The sequence below is a fragment of the Sceloporus undulatus genome, chromosome 5, assembly GCF_019175285.1.
Source record: "Sceloporus undulatus isolate JIND9_A2432 ecotype Alabama chromosome 5, SceUnd_v1.1, whole genome shotgun sequence".
Taxonomy (NCBI): Eukaryota; Metazoa; Chordata; class Lepidosauria; order Squamata; family Phrynosomatidae; genus Sceloporus; species Sceloporus undulatus.
Genome location: NC_056526.1, coordinates 163,601,052 through 163,622,449, shown reverse-complemented (window position 1 = coordinate 163,622,449; position 21,398 = coordinate 163,601,052). Strand labels below are relative to the sequence as shown.

Below are 21,398 nucleotides of genomic sequence, written 5' to 3'. Positions count from 1 at the left end.
CAAAGTCCTATCCCCTGATCACATTCGATCGGGGGATACGCAGTGCCACAATACAGAAATTTTGAAAAACTAGAGGTTAAGGAGATCACTTTGCAAAAGGAACATGACTAATACTGTCTCTCACAGCTTAATTTATTTCGGCAATAATGGGACTAGTCTCTTTTACTGCTTTTAAATGCATTAACATTTGTTTAAAATGTTCTGTCAGTTAAGGCCACTAAAATAAGTGACTGTGTTTGCTAGAACACAGAGTACATCAGGAGAGAATATAAGCAGTTCAACAACCCCAATAAATGTGATTAAGGATGTTATTACAGTTTATATCAAAACTAACATCATTTCATCCTTCTCTTCTCACATCTATGGAATGACATTTCAATACACAACAATAGCAACTACAATAATAATTTTTAGCCTGCCTCTCCCTGCAGATTGAGGCAGGTTACAGGAAAAATAATAAAATACATAATACAACAAATCATAAAAAAATCACAATCCCCCAACCCACCATCAACCTAAAATATAATGCATAGTTACAAATTAAAAAAAAAACAATCAAATTACAAATTTGAGTTAAAATTAGTTAAAAGAGTTAAAAGAGAGGCAGATAATAAAAATACCTATGGACAGAGAGGGTGGCCTTTTATTTTTCAGAGGTCAGTCAGTCAGGGAAGGCTTGCCAGAAGAGATCCATCTTGACTGCCTTCTTAAAGGCGTCAAGGGTGGTAATCTGACAGATCTCCTCCGGCAAGTCAATCTACAGTTTTGGAGCAGCTTCTTAGAAGAAGGAAGGGCATGATTAAGCAGCCAGCTTTCTAAACCATCTGCCAAGTGCCCATGCACCAACCAACAATAGCAATGTCAGATATGAGCATGTCAGTGAAGTTATCCCATACTCTCCCTCTTCTCTCCACCTGTATGAGTATAAACCATGCAGAAACTGGATTTTGTCTCTATATAATCAGTGTATGGAATATGAGGCCGCCCTGATTTACCGGGGCCGGCCTCTTTGCTGCCACCGGGGGTGACAAGGGGCTTAACAGCGAACATAGGATCGACCAGCATGAAACACCAACATCCAGCCAGCTTGGGGGTGTGGCATATACCCCCAAGACACCTGGAAGCCAGCTTCACATTGCCTGGCTGCCCACACATGGGCTGGCTTCTGGGTGTTCTGGTCGTATGGCATTTAGATGCCGCATGCTGCCAGAGCTCCTTAAAGCCATGGCAGCATGGAAAAGCTGGCTTTTGACAGCGTAAAAAGGAGTAGCTCTTTTTCATTTCTTTTTGGGCTGGCAAAAAAGCAGATTGGGGCCACGGCATGAGAGTGCCACGGCCCCAATCTGGCTTTCTCAGGGGCGGCTTCAAGTGGCAGTCTGTTCCACCCCTCAAAGTGTTGCTCATATTGGTAACCTCCTAATAAAACAGAGAAATAACATTGTTACTCTGTTCATATAAAGACTGTTGTGCTTCTAGAATGGATCTTTCTGTGACCACAGCTTTCCATCCTTGATTGGAAGAATCATGGACTTAACTACATAGCTAAAAGATTAGTTCATGTAGTAAGTGTGCTTTACATGTTCTAATTGCCTCTTAGTGTATGAATCATGTGACTTTGCCATTTCATTCATTATCATGCCTCAGATTGAAATGAAAGTCTCTTGATGACAAAGGATTGTCTAAATAATCTGCTCTTAACACACTTGCAACAAATACAATCCTACTCTTATGAAGCAGAGCTGGGCATTCTTATTAGCAAATAGCGATGATCTGTCCTTATATATAAAGGCATTCTATGTGAATGGACCAGAGAACTCAATTGTATTATTTGTGACTCAATGTGGAGTTGCTGGATATGCACTGAACTTAATGTAAAACCTACCAAAAGCTGTAAGGGAAAGACTCCTAGATACATAGTTTCTTTTTGGAAGGGATGAGAAAGGCCTAGGTCAGGTGAGTATATTTCATTTTAGCCCTAGGCCTCAAAGAGGCAGGCTGGGTGGGCTTTAGTAGACCTTTATGGTTTCACAATTTATTCCTCCAGCATTCATTGTGCCCATATTTAGCCTCCCTAAAAGAATCCAGTGCAATACCTACTCCAAGGAAGATTGTCACACAGTCACTTTGCAACTGTACTGGGTTAAAAGAGTACACAAGCATTATATGCCAAAATTTAGGTGTGAATTAATGAGGTCCATACAGAACAGACTGCTGTTCTTTTTTCTTTCTTTTTTTAAAAATGAAGCTACCTATAGAAAAGGAGACAGAAATATTTCTTAATGTGTTCTGAATGACTTTATGTTGATCCCAAATACTTAAACTGTTATCCGTATAGCGGATACTGCTTTCCAGTGTCTGCTGCTTCAAGTGATTGACTCACTAATGATCTAAGAGAAGTTTTAAGATAGCAGATTTTCTCTTCAATTATCTGAGAAGAAAATACTTCAGTGCACGATTAGTAAAAATGTAATGGTCTTATTTCCTAACGGACAGAAAAATGAAAACCAATGAGGTCAGCAAATGGACCATCTTGTATCCAAATACACTAAGGGATATGTCTTAACCCCCTCCCCCCCCAAAAAAAATTATTACCACTCGGTTGTATTAAGATGCCAGGGACCTTGCCACATACCAGAGAAATAATTACTGTTCATATTTCCCACACATACAAAGGTAATTTGTGTTAAGTGACCAGATGTCTGTTGGTGACAGTGAATGCCACTATTTTTAATTGCCACCACTTGGTAACTTCCAAACATGGCAACTATGTAATTAATGTTGCTGCAAGAACACAGCCATCTTGCTTTTCCCTATAGATTCCTAATATTGTATGGGGATGGTGCATGATCTGGGACATCATATGACAGTGCCTAATTTTCCCCAGGTGACAGCTGTAACCATACTGTGAGCTATATGTGTGCAGAAGCTCAATATGTAAATCAACTAATTTTAACCATGATATCAGCACCCAAATAGAAATATTTGCAGAACGGATGCAATTAAAAATCACTACACTTGCTATCAGAGGAATGGAAAAAAGGTGTTTCAAAAGAAATGAATTTAACTAGGACTGTATTTTAAATTAATATTAAGTAGAACAGGCAAGGGGGGGGGGACCCATGTAGTAATTCCATTCTAATTAAGCAACAAACCCAATAAATATCTGGATAAATCCACTCAGACCCTGAGAAAGCAGATGCAAGATCCCTTAGGCACATATACCAAAGATTATATTTTATATAATTATATATATAATTATAATTATGTAATTATATTGGCCTCAGAGGGAGAGAAGAATGCTGGACCTGATCCCCTCCCCCTCACCATTCCCTTCTCCTTTTGTGTAGTGTCTTTTTAGATTGTAAGCCTGAGGGCAGGGAACTGTCTATTATCCCCTTTGTTGTAAGCCACCCGGATTCCCAGTGATTGGGCAGCATATAAATAATAATAATAATAATAATAATAATAATAATAATAATTATTATTATTATTATTATTATTGGCTTCTTTAGGGGCACTATGTAAAGGATTACTTTCAGCCTGGGATTTTTGTTCTAATAAATTCTGGAAAAATTCAGAGGCGGCGGAGGGGGGGGAGAGAATTCCCAGAATTCCCCAGTCAGCACAGTAATTTTGTGGCCTCTGTTTCTGAATTTATGCTGAGTCAAACTATGAACCCATGTGACTCGTCATGGTCTGTTTCTTGTTTGTTGATAGGTAGTCTTAGGGTCTTAATAGATGTATGAGTTTGGGAAAGACAGGCAAAACTGGGCCTATCGGGTGCTCAAGATGCATGGACTCTGGAATGGTGAATGGGGCTTCAGTACCCTTCCCCCAAGACTAAGCTAGAGTGGGCTCAGCCTTCTTCTGAAATGTTTGCCAAAACTGGGTTGCCAAGATTGCTATGTAGATGCACCTTCTTGGGAATTATCAATCAGAAATAATAGTAAGACAGCAATTGTTGTTGAGACCCCCTCCCTCAGGAATAACAAAGGCTGCCTGCAAACTACCCTCTTGCCCTTCTCCGAACCCACTCCAACACAAGGAAGACACTTCTACTTAAGGAGATAATGAGCCTGTAAGTTTCTTCATATTTAAAGATGCTTCAACAATAATGAATAAAAAAGGAATTTATCTTCATCCTGCAATTGCCTTCAAGTAGTCAAATTTAATCAGAACCTCTACATTAAATTTGAGGTCTCCCCTTAAAAACAGTTCTGGAATCCCTGTCAAGGAATACTTGAAATCACTATTGAAATTATTTTCTCTATTCTCAGAGTCAAAACTTGAGCAACCCAATTATTTTTCAGGATGAGAGGAGGGGGCAGGTCAAGATCTTACAAAGTTATGTAATTATGACAGCTTTATTTGAAGTAGCACATTTATCTTCACATTTTTTTACAGCTGGCAAAGGAGACAGAGCCCAAACCACAGCCAATATACAGATCTGCTTTCCTAGTGAGGAGGGGTTCTGGGGTTTGATTTCTCAGGCTAGAGAGAGAGGTAACAGTCCTCTTCTTTATCCAACCCAGTGCAGGTATCTGTAGCACTAGTGTCATCTACAAAAGAAAAATGTTACAATACCTATGCAATCAGAAACACTGATTGTTTCTATTTACATATAGAATAAAAAACTTTCTATTTTTGACAGGCAGGGCTAAAAATACTAGGCATCTGCACTATATGATTGAGTGCTTACAATTTTTCTGATACTCCTGAAGTTTGCAGATGCTTTCATTATGGAAGCTGTTATTTTTTTTTCTAAACTATTGCAGTACCAAGTATATTTAATAATATATCATTCAGGAGAAGGTGGTAGATAGATTGAACTTTCAACATCTCTTTGCTGATGTTTGTTTTAGCTTAAGGCAGCAGTCTCCAAACCTTGTAGCCCGATCTTTAAACTCATTGTGGATTAGGAGATCTATTTCTTAACACACACACACACACACACCCCACTATACAGTACTGAGATAGTGATAGCAGTGATCCAACTTGGGATAGGTTGCAATCCACTGATGGACCCCGAGGTCCCTCTTAGAGACCAATATATAGGTTTGGGCCTGGATTTACCCGATCCAAAAAATGAAGATAGGCTATGTTTTCTCTGAAATCTAATAATTTTGTCTAAACAGCTGTATAGAAAGAATGGTATATTTTTCACCCTTGTAGAAGAAATTACACTTGCCCAAAACTCTTCTATAAAACTTTCAAACAGTTGCCAGCTGTAAATGAGTACCCAGCTTGTTGGGGGCAATTAGCTTACAGTTGTAAATTGCTTAGACACTGCTAGCTCAGTATGAAGCCGTATATAAATGAAGCTGTTTGTTTTGTTTGTACAGGAGTCTCATCTGGCAACATTTGGCAATAAGCATACAAACACCATTTTATAAAAATATAATTTCTGCATTCTTTGCTGTTCTTGACAAACATCTTTACTCAAAGAATTATAATAAAATATTCATCCAGTTCAGGGCTAAAGATTAGTAACAGAGGTTAGGTATGGCCACATATAATGACCACATTTTCAAGTATTATTACTTCAACCATTTATTTAAGTGAATTCATGTTTGTCTCTCATGTAAAGTCAGATTATTTATAGAAGAATACAATTATGAAACTGTTTTGCATAAACCCAATGGTTCTTTTAGAGCATTATTCCCCCATACCATGATGCAAATAATTTTAAAAGTTTCATAGACAGAAGGGGAAGAGAAGTAGTTTGTGTCCTTGCCATTTATGTTTGTGAGAAGAACGACATTTTTCTAACACAGAAAAATATAAATCTCCCAAAATGCACATTTGATAAAATGTTGCACATCCTGTGCTCATCCAAGGATTATTTGCAATCATTGATAATTACCTAATAATTATGCATAAATAAAAGCCAATATGGTTAAATGATACAATCCCCCCCCCCCGCCCACACACTTTTAAACTGAACAAGAACATATGGCCTTCCCCATATGGTCCTCAAAGCACAAACCTTCACTTACTCCTCGTATTTTCACATTCTAGGAAGGCAAGCATAGGGTGAAATGTACTCAGCCAGTATATTAAGTGTTGGTCGAGGCTGGAAAATCAACCAGTGTGTCTGGCTTCATTTTCCTCTTGCCTTTCCTGCATAAGGAAGGTGGATGGTGAGTGAAGGACCTCACTAAAATGATTTTAGAAGCTGCAGCAGCACTTTAGCCAACAAATCAGTGATCTAAGGGGCCATATGTCTTTATATCTTGTGGCCTGTGGAGGGGTGAAATAACTATCTGATAACCCTTAGTTTATATTCCACTCTCATAAAAGAATATCAGACTGCATGACAACTGGCCAGTCAGTCTTTTCCCCAAAACTAATTTTGATGGGGTTTGCACAAGAGACATTTTCTGTAGAAAATATTTATAAAGTGGATTCCATAAGATTTCCTGTCTAAAAATAATGTTACATTTAGTCATAACAATTCTATGTGCTAATATACACTTTACGTTATCTGCAAAAGCTACTATATTACTCTTTCACAATAACTGGATATTTCAGTTCTACAGGATAGCTATGTGCCACTAAGACTTTGTTTTGTGAGGTTTCATTCTGATGAAAATCGCATCTCAGAAATGTTTATTTTCTTCCTTACTTCTGTATAAATGTTTGTTCTTTGCAATTAATAGATGCCTCTAATGTTAAAAAAATACCACAAAGATATTTCTCAGAAAATGCCAGCTACAGATGTTGGTGAAACATCAGGCCCCCCCCTCCCATAAAATACTATAAAAACATATCATCTGAGTAAGCTCTGCAAAAATCCCCCAAAGAGTATCAGATTCTATTTCCTTTAAAATTTATCCATACAACTTCACCATGCTTAAATTTTCTTCATCCATAAGAGATTTCTGCTCCTCATTATGAACCTGAAATTACAGAAATTTCTACTGCATATGCATATGAACTGAATGTTATATTCTTTAACTGAAACATCCTAACTTCTACGCTTTTAAAAGTAACTGATTCAGTTATGTTCAACTTTTACATTCATCAAGGAATTAGTGTATGATCAATCAATACAAAGGTGACTCTCTTCAGGTTTTTAGAATGAATAGTTGTTAAAGCCATTGCAGCAAAAAGCTTACTGGATGAACACTAAAGAAGAATGCTGCATAAATGTTGTACAGTAATGTCTGAAGTAATGTTGTACAGTAGAGGGAAAGAAGAAACACATGGATGCTACTATAGCTTTCTATCTGAGAAGTTCTAAATTTCTGTTTCAGTCTCTCAGAAATCTTTGCCACCCTCACCAAACTACAATTACTATCATTCTTTGGCATAGAAAAAACACAATGGTGTTTAAACAAGTAAGTCTACAGTGTAGATCTCATCTGTACTTTTGGTTTGTTTGTTGTGTTCTTTTAAGTTTTTTATGACTTAGTGCAAACCTAAGGTGTCCCTATCATGGGGTTTACTTGGCAAGATTTGTTTAGAGGAGATTTGCCATTTCCTTACCCTGAGGCTGAGTGCGTGTGACTTGCCCAAGGTCACCCAGTGGGTCTCCATGGACAAACTGGGAATCAAACCTTGGTCTCTAGAGTCATAATCCAACACTCAAACTACCATGCCACCCTGTACTAGAACTCTTCAACTACTCAGGATTATAACATAAAAATGTGGATCTTAAAAAAAAAAAGAGATTACTTGCTTTTTATTGTAAAGGAATAGCATGTTCTAAATATCATAAATATATGCATAATCCCCAAGCAGTCCAAAGGCCAGACATGCTCTCCGGTCATCCACTCTCCATTAATCTCTCTTCCTGATTACCTACAACAGCATTAACTACTCCCCCACCCCACCTCGAAAGGCCACAACACACACAGGTGCTCTGATGTAACTCATAAAATAACAAACACTAATCCTTTCCAAATGCATGAATGCTTTGACAGTACATAAGCTACAATGGCTGATAATCTTCAGCTTTTGGCACAATAAATTAGCTATCTACTGTGGTCCTTTTGAAATTGAATTTGTTTCAATGAGGCCTGTCTAGAATGACATGGAGGTGCCCAAATTTCTATTAGTTTAAGGAGACAGAATAACATGTACAAAGAAGAAAAGACAACAGATTGATCAAAATCAATACAAAGATCTCTAAACTAATTACTGTATACACAGTTGCTTCACAGGAACTTCTGACTTTTCCAGCTACCGTGTTAGGAAATTTGAACTAAACCATCTTTGCAGGCTGAACAATTTCATAAGCTGGCTCATATACCCGTCACAAAAAGTCTAACCAAGGGGATCGGGGAAAAGAGCCATTCACCTATGTATGCAGAAACCTATCAAGCCACAGAACAGCAACAAACTGTAACCAGGCCAAGTCTCAATATTGTATTTCCAGTGATTACTTTATTACTGCATAATTGGGATGGATTAAAGCAAATGAATGGTGTACATCTCTCAACTTACATAAAAGAGAGGAAGGAGTGGACTGGGGAAACCCAGATTCATGCAAGTGATTCTGTGAATTTGTAATTTTCTTGGACTTTGCCGCCGAATGGATTGAAAGAAACACAACATATGAACAAACAAAGATGAGGAGGTAGAATATGATCAGAATCCTCAGGAGACACAGGCAGCAGGAACGGCGGCTGGGACACAACAAAGATGGTGATTGGTAAGATGAAGAAGCAATGGGAGAAGAGGAATGGTGAGCAGAATATGACACCTGAATGTCACCCTCCTTTCTTGGAGCTGTATGTGGGGCATGGAGGTGTAAGGAAAAAGGAAAGGAAAGCCAACAAAAGAAAACAAAGAAAATGATAATCACTTGCAACAAAATAACATTTCTGAGCACACAGCAACACCACTAAGAACTCTTTTGTGGGAAAAGAGGCCCACTCTAAAGATTCACCAAGCATATCCCTGTTAAAATGCCAGCAAAGGAAGAAGATATCCTCAGTCTGCTTCAATGGATTGCACTCTTTACACTGATAAACTGACAGTCACATCACGAAAGAATTCACCATACTTTAAATCAGTTTTTAAATAACCTTTTTGGTCCGTTACTATTAACTGAGGCTAGTGAAACAAACAAACAAACTAAGATGTTTCTAAATTTAGAGTTGGACTCATAAGACATCTGCTGTGCCGATAAATTACATTCACAAACCACTAGAGCAGTCATATATATATATATATATATGTATGTAACTACCTCAGGTTTTATGGCCCAAAGACAGCAACATCTGGTATATTTTTAAAGCTGTATTTTCAATGATGCTCATGTTTTGCATAGCTGTAGTAGTAGGGCACTGAATCTGCACTGAGTTAGTTAACTGCTGTGGAATTCTACCCATCGCAAGGTCTTCTTGTGATCATTGATAGTTGGGGACAAAATAAAAGTGAAACACCTGGGAACTAGTTCTTTGGGATTGGTAGCCCATAGTTAATTGCTGCATTTTATATGTATTTTAGAGATTTTGGCTCACTTTGGTTTTCTATTTGCAATGACAGCTACATTTTCCTCAGTAAATCAAGATTTAAACAGTGCACTAAATGAAACATATCTTCTGTACCAGAGAGCATTTCCCAGTTCACAGAGGAAAATAAGAATGTCTGAGTGAGCATGGACAAAGCATCTGAGCACCTTGTGGAGTTTTGTACAGGGCACAGAGTGTTAAAATAAAGAAGGTAAGGCACGTCTATATTTAGAAAAAAAAGGATATAATTATGGTACAGGAACATACAGGATTCTACAACATTAATCACCAATTATATCAGTTGTGTATTTGCTTTTCCTTGGAAAACACTATGCTAATTTGCTTAAGAAAGATGAAGAAACAAAGAATACCATGAATGTGAGTCAGCCATTTGAATATATATATATATATATATATATATATATATATATATAGAGAGAGAGAGAGAGAGAGAGAGATTTTATTATTTTGCATAATCTACCAAACATTCTAACTAGCACCTCCACAGACCTCTTGAAAAGTAACTTTTATAAATTTTGAGGAGCATAGGCATGCTGAAGGATGGCAAAAAGAAAGCCCTAGATTTCAGGTGGGGAACAGAGTAAATCAACTGAAAATTCTATCCAGAAGTATTCAGATATTTACTTCCAGTTTGCACTTAAGGTTCTTGTGTTTAATTTTAAAGTACGGTATATTTTGGGAGTGTTATATGCACAATGGCACTCAAAGTGGTGCTTGGAGACATTTCATGGACTAATCTTTGGCAATTTTCATTTTTAAAAATGGGAGACTGGGAGGTTTTGGGGGACCCATGGAGTTGCAAAAAGGGCCCAAGTGGCTTGTAGATCACATTTCCCCCACCAAAGTCCTAGATGCAACTTATGAAAAAGAGGGAAATTAACTTATCCAAACAATGCCAGAAATTTCTTGTGTTCATTTCCACATGTACTCTGTGATGATATTTCAGAAAATAAACATATTAAATTGCAGATCTAGAACAAAATATAGTGGTGATGATACATTTTAACATTCTCTAACCCATAAGCAGTTCTATCTTATTTTAGCCCTGACCCACAAATCCAACTCCAAACAAAATGGTTAAGCTGAGAACTGGGGATGAAGATGATATAAATGATGAATTAAAAAAAAAGTAGTTTCTACAGCTCTGAAGAATTACCAATTATAGCATTTTAACCTTTTGAGAAATCTGTAAATGTCAATATTTGTTGCACGACTTTACTTGAACTATAAAAAGAGTGAAGGAGGAATATGATTTGTTTCTAAATAAATACATGGCCACATTTTCTGGAGATTATCAAGAAAGTCTATACTGAAGGTATTACACAAATACAATTCAGCAAGAGTAAATGCTAAATTATGCAACCCACTGCAATTGCATAGATTTACTGATATCATACCTTTCACATCTTCATCTTCAATGGTTGTATTGGAGCTCTCTGTTGATTCCTGTTGAGAAGTGATAGAGAAATTCATCAGATGATCTTCTGTTCTTAATATGTCACTTCATATTTGAAACTGTTGTCCTATTCATCATGCAAAGCAGAGAAGCAGATCATATGACTACAAAGAATAATACAGAATGACCGCTTCTTCCCAAAACCAAATGTCAAATGGTTCCATCCAATTTGGAAAGGAACATTTAAGGAGACACATTTCCTGTTGTTCTTTTTCAAAAAAAATGTGGAAAAAATATTATTATGAAAAATGGTTTAATTTGGTTTTTCTTAAAAACACTTTGCTACTTTTTAGACACAGGGTGATGAATTACATCAGCTGACCATCAGAACTGGCAATTTCATGCTAAAGGATAGAGAAAAAAAATGTTCTATGTAGAAAAATGCCTTGAATCAATTTGCAACCCAATTTAGAATCCGCTAATTAAATTATCACTGTGGAAAATGCTTGCACTGATTTCACACAGATAAAAATGTAATCCAATGTGAGACTGATATTGCCAGGATCCAAATAATGGTGCCCCAAAAAGTCCATTTGGTTGGGCTCACAGAGATTGTGTTTCTCAAACAGTACAATTCCTCTCTTGTTTCTTCCCATGCACTTTTGAAATGGAGGGGATTTTTAAGGGTAGTTCATGATATGTCATGGCTGTCTGCTGTTCAAATAAAAAAGATAAATAAAATATTTTAAAAAGAGAGACATCTGACTCGGAGGTTTGGAAAGTATAACTCAAATTATGAAGATAGCCTTTACAGTCTGACAACATGTGACCAGAATTTGTAACAGCTATTTTTTTGAATTACTACTCTTGGAATCCCCTAATAATGAAAAGTGGGATAATAATATAGAAGAAAAACAGAGTTTAAGTGCAAAAATTTAATAAATAAATAAAAGTTGCTCTTTGGATCCGAGTCTACTACCATTTCTGTTTCAAAAGAAAATAATGCTTTTGCTTCTTCTAAAACAAAAATAAATTACCCAGGAAGTTTAAAAAGAGTCATGTGCTAGGTCAGAGAATTTATCTTTGCTTGTTTTGGGTCTTTACTGTAGTTTTTATTTTTGCAGATTTATGCAGTTTGCAAATTGTTTGTTCTCTGGGCAGCTGCTTTCAAAAATTCACCATGGTGTCAAAAAGCCAAGCATCTCTGATGGCTGCCAGAGTTGTATGCATTACAAATAACAAAACTGAATTATGAAAAATGAATTAATCTATACACTTTAAAGGACACTGTCAAGGATGGAAAAAAATCTACCCACTTTAGAATGGGTAGATCTAATAGTGGATCAAACGCAAGCTCATATACAGAGATACTGGACAAAACACCTGGGGCCAATAAGATTAATTTTTAGGCCAGGAAGCAAGTCTTATTTTCTCCTTATTCATGCTACAAGCAACTAAATAAACACATGCAGATAGGCTACTGAACTATATTAGGGGGCAGTAGTTCAGCATTACACTTTTTATTTTTAATCAGAAAGCTGGCTCAGTTGTTTCATATGTTCCATGATTTCTTACGAAAAGGACATATAAATGCTCCTCAAACACCTTGATAGTGTCCTTTCATTTTATTTGTCTCCACAAATCTAACGTAAAGGCTGAATGTACTATCAAACAATTAAAGGACATGAAGTATGCACACTAATGAACATTTCAATGAGTTTTACCAAACATCTGCCCCACTGCACAATATAAACTATCATGCTCTGTTTGGTGTTATAATGCTGAAGAGTCAAGAGGCAAATGGATGTTGTCATGCTTCACAGGTTATATAGCACACTCTTAGAAATATCCACAATACTACACATAAAAGCAGAAGAAATTCCATGCATCACCTCACAATCCAAATCCACAGAAGCATCCTTTTCAACTATGCTAAAAAGCATTTTAAGTGATGCACATTAACATCGATTTCCCCCACAAATGATTTTCTTCTCCATGTTGAGATTCATTTTAGTTTTCAAGATATGGGGAACACATTTGTATCAATTTTCTATAATTATTCAGTGTATGATGATTGTCTCATTTGATTTTTTGCGGTCAACTGAATATTTGATGTTAGTGAAAATGTAAGGTGTAAGCCGCATGTTAAACATAAAAGCAAAATCCGGTTCACAAACAAGTTACGACAAAATAAACCATCATAAGCGATCATATATACATATGCACAACAGAGGCAGTAACACAAATATGAAAATGAACTGGAAATCTAAATTAGGACTGTGTAGCTAATTGGGCTAAATCCTAAACAATGAATTGAATCAAACTGATTTGGGAAAGGGTATGTACTAGTTTCAGATTGAATCAGGTAATGGCCCAATTTGGTTATAGAGTGCAACAGTACAGTGTGAAGCACCACAGATTGACCCCAAGGTCTGGATGTTTAAAGTGTGAAAAAACGCAAACAGTTTGTGTCCATGAAGAAAACATCAAGGTAGTGTGATGCAGAGATGGAAGAGGTCAGCTGTGCTTTGCTCGGTGACAAAACTCCCCAATTACAATGCTTTTTTGGAGGGGGGAATGATGTAATATTACTGAAGTTCTTTACTATAGTCAATTATCACCTCTGATATCTCTTTCTTCATTTGTTTGATTTAGCTGTGCTGGCAGTGGAGTGTGATAAAGCTGCGATGAGGAGTGGGTGACTACAGGATTTATTGTCATATGAGCTGGTCTCTCAGTGTTTCACTTTTTAATTGCTTTTCTTGTTACACTTGCCCCTCTGTTTTTGTGGACTTGGAGTCCACATCCCTTGTCCATTCGCAGTCAGCAAATAGAGGGTAATAAAATGGGGCATGCACCTGGGGGAGGAGGGCGACCCATTATTATCAATGGGACTTGGATATTCGTGAGTCACCATTTTTGTGGGGTTGTGTCCGGAACTGATCCCCCACAAATTGGGAGGGGTTACTGTACTTTGTTTACGAGTCTGTGTTTTAGCAAAGTCTATTCTCCCATCTGCCCACCCCATGACATCTAATTATTGTTGTTAGGTGTTAGATGAAAGGAAGGCCATTTGAGTCACTATACAAAATGTAGTGCATTGTTTGAGGCCACTTTGCGTTGGAGCAGAACCTTGTATTGCTATCTGCCTTCACTACAAGCAAGGATAAATTGCCACGGCATTATAGCACTGTTGTTGTTCTCAAGTCGTTTCTCCCTTATGGTGATCCCAAGGCAAATCTATTATGGGATTTTCTAGGGCTATGTGACTCGCCCAAGGTCACCTGGTAGATTTCCTTGGCTGAGCTGTGAATCCAACTTTGGACTCCAGAGTTGTGGCTTAGTGCTTACACCACTATACCATGCTGGGTCTCATAGCACTAGCCTGCCTCAACACCTTAAAAGGCAGCACCAAGTGATGTTGCTCCGAAAAGTCCCAGCAGTCAGGTGGCAGAAAGAAGACCTAGACGTCAGGAACAACTGTTTCTCCTTGTGTCCTGATGGGGTGAGGTGAATATGGGGCCATGATAGACATATTTCCACCAATTCCAGCAAAAACCATCAAATGTCTTAAGAGGGATATCTCCAGCTGGTAAAGAAGCTTCTCATCAACTCCACCATTCACTATGTCATAAAATGCCAAGCCCTTCAATTTCATCATTTAGACTGCTGAAAGAACACTGAAAAAATATTTTCTTCTCACATAAACTGTGATATAATTATCATATATATATATATATATATATATGCATTGTTTTTAAAGCAGTAAACTTTATAAACAATTATTGTTAAATGTCCTGTAGTTAGCTGTCTACAATATAGCTGTGTTGATCCTCTCTCTATAGTTTACCATAACATCTTATGCAAATGTATAATTTAAAAAAATATTTACAGTGATTTCAATTTTTCAGGTCAAGGCAATGAGGGATCCCTCTTGCCAAAGCTGCATTCAGATTTGGATCTGGACTGTAATGGTTTCAGTCCATATCAATCTATATCAAATAAAGCTCAGATCCAAATCACTGAACTGTGCTTCAAACCAAAGAAGGCACTCCATACACAGCCCTAATCTAAATACCATAAACTGAGATTCAAGCCTGAGAACAGCCTGTAGTGTCGATATTAGTGCACAGCTAGTATCCACATACATAAATGATGATAACAACAAAACATTATGTTAGACAAATCAGACAAAAACATTGATGTCCAAGCATTTATCATTTTTAATTAGTGAATTATGAGGCATCAGTTATGGTATTCCCTAATCCAGGGATAGGCAACTTGTTCAAGCTGTGTCAGAAATTTTATTGATAATCACATTTTGAAATACAACTTTGTAGCAGTGAGAACACACTCAGAAATGCGTTGTCCCCCTATCCTTACAAGAGTTGCTAATCCCCGGATTCTAGCAACAACACATAGAATGTCTCTCAACAGTTGCATAGCAACTGTTTTCAATAGTTTTTTCCAACGCCATGCAAGCAATAATCATTTGAGATGCAATACAATGCAACACACCCAGCCATCATAAACATCACGCAAAAGAAACAAATGACCAAAAAATGTAATAAAATAATGGATCGGAGAGGACATTTTATGCCACCCTAGGTGTCAGCAGCTGAACGATGTTCTGAAAGAAGTCTGATGTTCAATGCAGAAGTCACATTAGAGAACATTTGTGGTGAACAGTAGATTCACATGTGAGTTAAATTCCCACTCCCTTCCACTGAGTCCCTTACAGTCTTCTGGACAGCATTGTTTTTGGTCTGTCACCAAGATTTGGGGTTAACCCACCTTTGATGAAGTTCAAAATAGAACAGGTAATAAAATATCCTTCTCATTTCAAACAATTGCTTCATTTGTGGAGCTGCTGCATGCCCACTGGGGAAAAGTTATGAAAAAGACATGGAAGAACACTTGAGCACATGTTTATGTTTAAATACAGAGGACCATATCTGTTTTATCTTTATGAAGACTGTGAGTGTGGGCACCTAGTAGGATGCACAAACATATTTATTTGTAGCCTTAAAATTAGCCAACTAAAAATTACCAGAGTGCACTCAAGCAAAAAAAAGTTTTAAAAAGTAGTGTGCAATCACCATTTTACACTGCAGTCCATTTTACACTGTCATGAAAGCGGATGCGGAGAAAAAGAAGATAGGAGTATTTCCAATTATGCTTTTCTTGAGCTTCCATAAATGTTGGATATGTAAAGCCTTGATGATACTTTATATAGCTGAGGAAAATCTTCTTTTTTCTACTCCAGAACTTTATGTTTGGGGTCGTAAGCCCCACATGAACATCAGAAACAAAGAATGGCTCCTATCAGAAATGATACCTTTTCAACTTCAATGGACTTCTGTTGGAGTTGAGGAAAGTGCTCAATGATATAGTTCACTTCGACCCAAACATTCCTCTACAGGATTTATTAGATAAGTGAATATCTGAGGAATATGCTAAGGAAACACTCTGGTTTGGAAGACTGAATGGAATGTGGAGTTTGAAAAGAGAGAAGCATTGGTTCTATCTGAATACCTTATTTCCATCTGGGTTGTGGATTACAGTAGTTTGGGGCTCCTGAGTGAGAACAAAATAAAGAGAGAAAACAGTTCTCAGTAAACAAATTTCTCGTTAGTGAAAGGGAGAATGAGAAGAGTCAGATGAGAAATGTTAAGCACTGGCAAGAGCTAAAACAATGTTAGCTGCTGCCAGATGATGAAACTGGCAAGAAAGACCACCATATCTACTGTAGCAGCATGCAAAGACCTTATTCATCATTGATCCACAGACAGGGCTTTGCAGCTCTGAAGATCTAGATTGGGACCAACTCCATAATGTTCAAATTGTTGTCTATATTTTTTATTTCTTCCATGTTTTAAGTGATAGTTTCTATGGGGGAACACTTGAAAAATCAATTCTAATGTACAACCCTGAACACCCCTAATTTCATCAGATACTGCAAGGTTAGGCAGGATTGGGCTTGGTTAATATCTGAATGGAAAACAACCAGAGAAAACTGGGGATCTTCAAGTAGGGTTAGGAAAGAATAATGTGTGAAAACCTGGAAGGTCACTGCTAGATAGCATTGACGGTGCTGAGCTAGATGTATCAATGACCTTATTCTGTTTAATACAGTTTTCTATCTTACTGTGGTTAACTGCGTTAGTGAACTGACTAAATCTCCTTAACTTTGTATTGCAGGAAGATAGAAAAAGAAATACAATGGGTAAAACAGGTTCATACAAAGATATATGGAAACTTACGTATAGGGCATCTTGGGAACCTATGAAGGGATATTATCTCATACCATAGAAATTAACAGGAATAATGGGGGAAAGGTGTGATTTTAGAGTTTTAAACTTCTCCATCCATCATCACAAATTATCTCTAAGGTAGGTAGTACACATTTTCATTTAAGCAATCATTTCAAACAAGGTTGGGTAATTCTGCAGCCCTTCAGGTGCCACTGAACTACAACTCCTATCAGCCTCCAGCATATCTAGAGTGAAGGATGCTGGGAACTGCAGTCCAACAATGTTTAGAAGGCCACATAAGTTGCCCAAATTCATGCACAATTCATGCAAAGGTATTTGAAAATATCTGGTAGATGAAACCATAAAGGTTTTTAGATCATACCAGTGCTCAGTTAAAACTGAAGGTTTTCATAGAATCACAGAGTTGGAAGAGACCACAAGGGCCATCCAGTTCAACCCCCTGCCACGCAGGAACTCTCAATCAAAGCATACCTGAGAAATGGCTGTCCAGCCTCTGTTTTTTTTTGTAATAATTAGAGCCATAATTATCATAAATCTGAAAAGGCATTTCTTCATATGGGTTTACCAAACCATGGAAAGTGGAATGTTTCTGACAATCTCGAAATTAAGGGACAGGACTTAATTCTGGAGCTTTGTTGCACTGCCTTGAGAAACTAGAATACTTAACAGAAGCAAGGTTCTGATATAAATAGGCTATTCATTAGTTATCCATTCCCCACAGAGACTATTATAGCACAATGATTCCTAGGTATTAAAGGATAGCCATGGCATGTAACAAGCTTTAGAGCTAGGTGCCTCTTGATCCCAATAAGTGAAGTTTGCAAAGTCCTGCTGAGAATGTAAAGAATGAGAAGCTGAATAAGGTCCACTTGATTGTTGCCTAGCAATAATTTTGTTAGCTCTCCTTGACTTTGATAGTCATCTTAATTTTTTTTTCCAAAAATGATTTTTTTGGAGGCTTATTTATAAATATTGGAACAGTTTATCAGGTGAAGAGCTAAGGGCAACACAAAAGCGCATTCTATTCATTTTGTGACACAGCATGCAAAAAAGTTCACCTATGGCTACCAATGCTACTGCACAAGTACATCCATTTTCCATGTCATTTTGGATAATTAGAAACACACTTTCTCACAATGAATCACTTTTTAAAAAACAAAACACAATCCCCAGTTCACAAGAAAAAGAGGAAAAGAGTTTCAAATACTGAGAAAATAAAGAAGGAATTAAATGAAAAGGAAAAGTGTGGGAGGGGAAAGAATGGGGTCATCAAATGCAAAAACAAGTTGAAGGAAAAAGCCAGGTATACCAGCGCTGGGGTAGGGATATTGTCTTTGGGGCTGGTTACCACGTTGGTTTTGTTGTTTATCTGTAGGTATGCAGAAAATAGAAACAAACAAGGCTTAGACCTTTCACAGCAGGAATTCATATCTATATCTCCCTATATAGAACACCTATACACAGATATAGATATGGAAATAAAGACCAACAGAATGGATTTATAAAATTAAAAGGAACAATGTCATCAGATTTAATAAAGAAATATAGCAGCTCCTCCCAATGCAGTTCTAAAACCTGCTGGAGGTGCTATATAGACTATGGTTTCAACTATGTTGTGAAGAGGGTTTTGAAAGTACCATAGTTAAAACCAAGCAACAAGCAATTAATGCACGTTTAGAGAGAACAGGCCTACATTTCCAAAATCGTCATTTGCCACCTCCCACATAGGTGTAAGATCCTACTAAATGTTCACCATGTTGGAGTTAAGCTTAAAAGCAAATTACATTGAAGACCTGTATTTTATAATTTTATATAAGTCTCAATCTGTTTTAAAGTTGTTGTTGCGTACCTTCAAGTCATTTCTGACTTATGCTGATCCTAAGACAAAGCTATCATGGGGTTTTCCTGGAAAGATTTGTTCAGAGCATGTTTGGCTTTGCCTTCCTCTCAGGATGAAAGAGTGTGATTTGCCTAAGGTCACCCTGTGGGTATCTATGGCCAAATGGAGATTCAAACTCTGACCTCCAGAATTGCAATCGAACACTCAAATCACTACACCGTACTGGTTCTCTGTTCCTGGCAAAATTACATCAATACCTCCTCTTGCAGATTTACACTGAAATGCATTTAGTATTGCAGAAAAAATATATGCATTTCATTTTGTTGTAAGTAGTCTTCTAAAATGAATTATACAGGCAGGATAAAATCATTAAACAATAAGTAACTGCAGAGGTAGCTGTGTTGGCCATTTAGCAAATTCAAACAAAATTTCATCAGTGATGCCTTTATTGGCCAAGAGAAAAATGGGAGATGCTTCCATGTTTTTGCTTCTTGAAAAATCTATTGTCCTCTGCCTACAAGAGGCCTGTGGCCTCACAGGAATGGAGACAAATTGGATTGCAAGAGAAGAGTCCTGTTTATATGCGAATGGACTTTAAATTTCTTGGACTTTAAAAAAACTCCCAATTTCCACATGGCCAGAAGGAGGAGGAGCCAGCCTGCAAAATTTATCCTCCTCATACCATCTTAACTAAGGACAGAAACAACAAAATGCAGGCATCTTACTAATGTCTCCAATTTTTCTCCTGTTTGGTTTGTAACATCTTGCCTGATGAAGAAGCCAGTGGAGCTTCAAAAGCTTGCAACAAGTATATTGTGCATTTCGGTTGGCCAATAAAGGCATCACTGTTTGGGGCAAGTAACTTTATTACTTTAAAAGACTTTTGCTAACCAAGTTAGCATTGCACCTTACAGCACAATACAACATACTTCTCTTTGTGCAGACACAATTGGAACTTGAACCAAGGCACAAAATATATAGTCAACAAAATGTTGGGTATTATAGTGCACAGTTCTTGCTACCTGCATTAATTTTTTAAATGTACTAAGACTGACCATACCATAACTATTATTTGTATTATTTTTGGAAGTATCTGGATGATATATGAGCCATTACATTTATATATTTTTTGAATAAAATAATTTGGTATTTTGTGATGGGTACATTAAAATGGTTTATGTAGAATGATGGATATGGTTATTTAGACCTGAGGCACAAAACTGTTCAATTTTCCTATAAACAAGTTAATCTCTAAGTATAAATGACATTATGGATGGCTACTAAACTAAATAAGAAGTACACAGCCATGCACAGTATATAACACATGCCACTTTCAGTATTTCTGGGTGGTAGGAAGATGGTGTATAAATAAAGATGAAGATGACAATGATGAAGGTGAAGAAGAAGAAATAATGAAATAAATTTTGCCCTATGGAAGAAAATCAATTATTTTTATGGCAAAAAAATCAGATCCAAAAGCTTATGGAACAGATGTTTTAGCTATAATGTAAATAACTGAGTAATTGAAAGCTTGGTTCCATTTTTTTTCCTTTGAAGGACTAAGCAAATTTTAATTACAGTTGCAATTAAAAAGATTAGGTGTGATGTATCTTTTGGCGAAGAGCTATGCATTCAATTTACCAATTCTAGCTGTAACAGAACTAAAGCAACAGGCAAAAAGTTAGAGCTACATATTACTAAGATAGAAAGTTAAGCTGATCAGCAATACAGAATATTTACTGCTCCTCTGAAGCAAACACCAAATAAGGTAAAACACAGGATACGAAAGAAAAACAACAATGGAAACACACATATCTTAGCTAAGCTTCTGTAAAAAAATCAACATAAAATTGACCATTTTAAATAAAAACAATAACAAAAAACAAAAAACCAGAATGTGTATCATGTTTACTCCTGAATACATTGATCGGCAGATTCTGTTTTTCCACATCATTCAATGTGACTCTAAAACCTACCACTATTATTGAAAAGAAAAAAGCACTGGTGGTAATAAATGTGTCAGTTTGCGTGTGTGCATTTGTGTGTGTAATAATGGCATTAAGGCACATTTTCAAAAATTAAATGAGATCCATTAAAAATATTGAATACCTAAACAGTTCTCTCTCTCTCTCTCTCTTTGTGTGTATGTACTTTATGTGTACATGTACAAACACACACACACACACACACACACACGTACACACAATGATTCCAAACTTTTTTCAGAAAAAAATATTGTGTACAAAAGGTGTCATTAATATCCAGGAATGTCCATATCTCTTCAATCAAAGATTTATTTTCCTTACTGAGCATTGGCTAAACTATATTTAGAATTACAAGACTATACGTGCAAAAATGCACTACTTATGCTTTCCTCTTAGTGCCAAGAGAAAATGACTCATTCT

General features: G+C 36.9%; 1 protein-coding gene across 8 annotated transcripts in view; it reads right to left on the bottom strand.

The window, feature by feature from the left end:
- The window catches only part of CAMK2D (calcium/calmodulin dependent protein kinase II delta), a 168,193-nt gene that overhangs the window by 11,133 nt on the left and 135,662 nt on the right, over positions 1–21,398 (bottom strand). For 4 of the 8 annotated variants that reach the window (XM_042469915.1, XM_042469917.1, XM_042469916.1 and 1 more), the window contains 3 exons: positions 18,463–18,522; positions 16,414–16,455; positions 10,880–10,928 (listed from right to left, as the gene is read on the bottom strand). In XM_042469915.1, the coding sequence (XP_042325849.1) occupies positions 10,880–10,928; positions 16,414–16,455; positions 18,463–18,522 (151 nt within the window). The remainder of the gene's footprint in view (positions 1–10,879; positions 10,929–16,413; positions 16,456–18,462; positions 18,523–21,398) is intronic. The other 4 variants (XM_042469919.1, XM_042469920.1, XM_042469921.1 and 1 more) reach the window with 2 other exon arrangements.